This window comes from Myotis lucifugus, unplaced genomic scaffold, assembly GCF_000147115.1.
Source record: "Myotis lucifugus unplaced genomic scaffold, Myoluc2.0 scaffold_78, whole genome shotgun sequence".
Classification (NCBI taxonomy): Eukaryota; Metazoa; Chordata; class Mammalia; order Chiroptera; family Vespertilionidae; genus Myotis; species Myotis lucifugus.
Window position 1 is genome coordinate 3,318,816 of NW_005871126.1, and position 6,000 is coordinate 3,324,815.

The 6,000-nt window shown below is 37.4% G+C and overlaps 1 protein-coding gene across 5 annotated transcripts in view; it reads left to right on the plus strand.

Moving 5' to 3' along the window:
• ABCC9 (ATP binding cassette subfamily C member 9) overlaps window positions 1–6,000 on the plus strand; it is a 118,515-nt gene that overhangs the window by 86,798 nt on the left and 25,717 nt on the right. For all 5 annotated transcript variants that reach the window (XM_014457521.2, XM_023755525.1, XM_023755524.1 and 2 more), the window contains one exon: window positions 2,379–2,471. In XM_014457521.2, coding sequence (XP_014313007.1) covers window positions 2,379–2,471 — 93 coding nt within the window. The remainder of the gene's footprint in view (window positions 1–2,378; window positions 2,472–6,000) is intronic.

Consider the following 6,000-nt stretch of genomic DNA (forward strand, 5'->3'; position numbering starts at 1 on the left):
CCTGAGGGGACAATTTGCATATTAGGCTTTTATATATATAGATGCATTTGAATACCCAGCCAAATAAATGATAACCAAGGATTTTAAATTGTTCTGTTAATATGCGATTAGTCATTTGCTGAGATATTGAATGGCAAAATGAAATATAATACCAGTTGTTTTGAAATGTCCAGTTTTTAGTTCAGTAAATGTTATATCATTGCAATAATCAAATTATTTCAACATTTATTAAGCATTTACTGTGTTGCAAATAATTGTGTGAGCCATGGGGCCGATGAAGAGATCAACATGACAAGAAACTATTATGAAACAGTTTTTTGGGGAAGACACAACATATTAAGTGCTGAAATAAGAAGGAAAACAAGTTTATTCAGTAAACTAAACATATTTTGTAGGACTTGAGGCAGGGAAGTGTAAGAAGAAATCAAGAAAGATAAGAAAAGGCAAGATTGTAGTTGGGAACCTCTGAAAACATCATACAACATTTCTTAATTTAAAAACTATATAGTTTCTCCCTGAAGGGTATGAATTAGGGTTCTTCAAATGTTAGAGATCTGTATTAAATCTAGAGGGTTTTTTTTCAGTTCCAACCTCATCCCCTTTTCTTATAGCAAATTCAGACCAAAAGGGAGAGGCTAGTCATCAAATTCACCCTTCCTTTTGTCCCTGATGTTGTTGTTCATGCCACTTTGATGGAGGGGAAAAAACGTTTAGTTACTTCATTTCTGCTAGCTGTTTCCAAACCTATCCTTGCCTTCTCACCACTAAATTAAACAGTCATAACTTAACTTTAGTCACATACTTATTTTCACCCCTTAGCAATACAAATTGAGTATAGAGTCTAGGCAAATGGTCCTAGTCCATTCATTTGAATTGCAAATTCTATTAATTATAAGTGGTAATAATCTGTTAGCATTGGTAGTGACTAAAATCTAGAAAGGATGATCACTTTTAAAGAATTAACACTGATAAAGGATTATAAACCACTCTTATTTGAAATCCTCTGAACGATAGCAAATATGACCACATGATTTTTAAGTCTCACAGATAAAAAAGACCCTCCTAGGTGCTGAGGTTCTGCAGGACTCACCCATGTTGAATAACTCAGGCAGCATAACAGACTATTTTGTAAACACCAAGGATAATTCGAATGGGGGATGCACTACAGGAAATATCACAACATTTTGAATGTCTAAAATCAAAGATCTAATGTATAGTTAGCTCTGTGTTTCCTGCCTACAAGATGACAAGACCAAACTGTACTCTCACCTTTATTCACAAAATGCAGTCCTATAAACAAAAGTTCCTCCTTCCTAATTTTTTACTTCACTACTAACCTCAATGTAGTGACCATCTGTTGCTTGTGTCAAAATTACAAATAGCCACTTAGTTTTATGTCTAAAAATAGCAGATTATTTACATTCCTTTTTATTCATTCTCCTCCCCTCTTCCTTCCTTTCCCCTCATCTGCACTTTCTAAAGTGAGCAAATCCATTTTAGAAACTCAAAAAAGACTTTGCATTTGTTTGTGAGACTAAACAGAGAGCCCAGAATGGCATGCATTGATTGTCGAAGATTGTGTAATAGTGTAATCAGTTCAGTTGACTCTGGCAGGTGAATGTCAATGCTTCTACTCTACTTCTCTCCACCCCAAAGACCTAGAGAAGTGCAGAAAAAAAGGCTGAAAAGAAAAGACAGGAATGTTTTGAAACATGTGGTATAACTCAGCTTATCTTGTAGATATGCTAGCTTATGTGGTTTAAAGAAAAGTTGTCGTGATTGTTCATCATTATGAAAAGGGTCTAATTCAGTCATTTGTCCACCAAGCATTCATTGAATGCCATATATATATATATATATATATATATATATATATATATATATATGGCCTAATATTCTGAGTGTCCGGTCATCTGGTCGGCCGTTCAACCAATCAAAGCATTCTGGGTACCAGCCAGGTTGAACTTGCCAGGTTCTTTAGTCTTCTGTGCTTGCTCTTTTCTTCCCTGGTCTGTTTGGTTAAAAATCCTCCTTATGCTTGAGGTTTGGCCTAAATTCAACCTTCTAAAAAAATTACCCATCTCCTATGTATTGATTAATTGCTCATTCCTCTGTGTTCCCATAGGAGTTTACTTTAGCTGTTATACAAAGCTGATATTTTTGTACAACACATTACATTTAGCTTGGACTCATATTCATTATATACCCATTTTTCTCTTCCTCTTTAGACTGTAAGCTGCTGAAATTCTTGTTAATTGGGTGCTAGAGAAAAATAGTTACAATGACCGAAAATAACCTTAATTTAGAATGAACATGTGATGGTGGTCTTTGATCCTGAAGACATGTGAAGTTTATTTTTGCACTTCTCTCTGTTCTAGGGACCTCCAGGAACTTGATGATAGTACCCAGCTTCCTCTGCTTTGCCACTTCTCAGAAACAGCTGAAGGACTCACCACCATTCGGGCATTTAGGTGAGTGTTTTCATTTTGTTAATTGATTTTAAGTCTCACAGATAAAAAAAGACCACATCATCATAAATATTTATCTACAAATAACTAATGCTTGCTACCATTTTTTGGATGTCCACTGTGTGCATGATGCTTGTCTTATACTAGAAGAAAATGAAGCAATAAATGATCAGTGTTAATTTAAGCACCTGAAATTTAACAAGAATAAAGAAAGAATAAAGCACCACATTGGACAGATACTAGCTGTGTGATTTAGACCAGGCTAGTTTCAGTATATTTTTCCCATCAGAGTGTGCAATGACTTTTATTGGAGATGGCAAAACTATTTATTGATGTTGAATGTCTATATTAAGACAAAGTGTATATACTAATAGTAGCCAGCATTGACCAATGGTGCTCATAAGTACACCATATTAAAGATTACATTTTTCGCCTAATAAGTCCTTTTGAGTTCATTTATTTTTGAGTATTGAATACATGCATGGTACTGCTCTTACTGTGGAGATATAAAGACTACAAAGAGATAGCCTTTCATTTCCACCACAGATAAATATCACAAAGAAAATGGGTTGGATAACATGGTAGGCGAGGGCAAGCAGTGACTGGATTCAGGCAAATGCTAGGTGGATCAGCAAGAAGTTGATGGGTTCAACATATAACAGCCTCTATTTTCTCCCTAAAGAACAAGGTGGGGTTATTGTCTGAGAGTGATGAGAACTAGAATCAGGTAAAGCATCTTAAAAGTTTAGCATGAAAGAAAAACTTGACCAAGAGGCAAGGCTTAGATTTTTCATATACCTTTTTCACTAGATATACGAGCAGAATTTAGCATGACTATTCCTAATTCTACATGAGGAAAATCCCAGGTAGCTGTTAGAACAAAACATAGTACCTGTTAACCTTCAAGGCTGAAGTTATGACTGGCAAAAACAAAGAGCAACCCAACTTTTGTGTAAAAGTACCTGCGTCCTGTTCGTCCAGATTCATTTAAAAATAAAATAAAATAAAAGTAAATATGGAATACCACAGATATCAGCACTGTTAAACCAAAGGGAGTTTTAAAATGTGGGGATGGTCCTGTGAGCCTGAACACATTTGTAGGATCTTTGTGTTTGGTACTTGTGGCCAAGAGTCAAACCCATTCTTTTCCTTCCATTTCTTCCTTTCTTTCAAGCTCCCCAGAGTCCCCAGAGCCTTCAGCTCCTTTGGAAAGTTAGTCTTTACTGATTAGACTGCTTTTCCTCCCCTGCGTTCAGAGTTCGTGGTGTACTCACATGCAGCAGTCAACTCCCTCAAGAAGTTTCACCACGAACGTATCACAGTTAAATTAGACTGAGATTTCAGTGACCTTTCCTATTATTTTTTGTCTGACAGAATAAAGGTCTAAGAATGTTCAGAAGATGAGCTGGATGTGGATGAAAAGATACAGACTGAGTGTGTCAAAGTTTCCATTAGGAAAACAGAGGGTTTCTTGCCAAATAGAAACACACAGAAAGAATGTTCACTGCATTTCCACCCCTCCCCTCTCACTGCTGCTTCAGACTGTTGCCAAGTCCATTTACAAACTCTTTAAGAGTGTATCTGAAACAATATCCCCGCACTAAAGGAAGAGAAGAGTCCCAGACAAAACACTGTCAGAATGAAGTGTTTGATGTTCATCTCAAATGTAGTCCACTGGCGTTGGTCCAACTGGTCCCACTTCTAATCTCTCTGTCACCACAGTGCTCTAGGGAGAGCACCCTGCCTCGAGCCCCTGAGAATTTTGAGGGTTTTTTTATTTCTTTGCTTTTGACCTTGTTGTCCCCTCTACTTCCAATGCTTTTTCCTCCCTTGTTCACCTGAAAAATTCAGCTCATCCCTTAAATCCTCACTCAAACCATCCTTGCAGTCCTCCGTGAAACCTTGCTTAATTCTTCTCTCCCACCCACCACCCCATTCCCTGGTGCCCCGATCCTCTGGACAGTGTAAAGCATCGTCTTCTTTTATGTTCATGTAGCATTTTATACGTAGGACCCTTATCACTAGCTTCTGCGTTGCACCGTCCTTACTTGTGAATGCCTTACTTACCTCCTCCACAAACAGTGGATTCCCCAAGGGCTGAAGTCATGTCTTGTTCATATGTATATTCTAATCTGTTGGTGCTTTTAAATGTTTCTGAATAAATGGGTGAAAATCTGCCTACCATTGCAAGTATAGAAAGAATGGCCTTTCTGTGGGTAGATCTCTTTACAGTTCATAATCACTATCTCAGTAAATTCTATGATCCTATGAACCATCCTATCTTTTAAGTATTCACTCTACTCATCTCTGAAAGGGTCATCACGAGGGTAGGTGTGTTCCTAGTACAGCTTGGTCCTGTCCCAGTGTATTGCTGTTCAGCACAGGTCCTCTGTGCCTGGCATTTGGGTCAAGGCTACATAACTCAAAGTGAGGTAATTATTTGGCTCTGATTGCAGAATCCTTTGATTATTTTAGATCAGATGTTACTGTCTGACTCAATTATCTGATTTATCTGGTTTGGCATATTGGAGTGATCAGGTCAGTTGGACAGATATCAAGTATCTGCTTTATATTGGCCTGTATGGATGGTTTCACAGGCCAAGTGAACACCCCACCCAGACTTCTTCATTCTTCGACATAGTGATGGTTTATTATAAAGTTTTACAAATTGATCTGAACATTTGGGGGGACTTGATGCAGGCAGTCTTTTATCAATCAGAAATCACTGCCGGGCTGTCAGATAAAATTTGGCCATTCCTTGCAAACACAATATGTAGACAGGAGATCTATGTAAGATCAGCCATGGACCCAGAGAGTGAATAAACCACATTTTGCTTTGGCATTTTCTCCAACCTTCAAATCAGTTATTTTGATTATATTATCCAGCTTTCTGTTATTCAGGGGAAATAATTTAAAAATGAAAAGAGACTATTTTTGTGATTTAGAAAAGATTTCTTACCATGTAGCCTGAGCTGCTGTGAGAGTAGCTCATATGTTCAAATGGATAAGATTTTTATTTTCCTTAATAACACAAGTTATACAGAATTTGGTCTGATTATGTTGTTCACCAAGAATGACCTTAATTTGGTCAGGGATTAATATCTAAATTGTATGTGTCATAGAACCCTGTCCTGTAAGCACCACAGAGCAAGGGTTCCTTCCACACAATGACCATCCTTACAAATAGTTTAGAACTTAGAGGCATAAGGTATCTTATTTAAAGCATATAATTCTTCTAAAAACATCATCCATCTCCAAAGACCCTATTTCTTTTTCATGTCATTCCACTTTAATTTTTGGGTCCCAGAAACACCAGGCAAAAAGAGAAATTAAGATTATATATATATATATATCTAGATATATGTGTATATAGATATTTACTCCCGACCACTGCATAGGTTCTCAACTTTATCTGGTCTCATCCCACACCCTCCCCACCCAAATTCTACTTGCGCCATTTGGAAAATTAACAAACCCCACCTGGTGGGCGTCGTTGTTTGAGCATCACCTATATACCCAGAGGCCAGGGCCC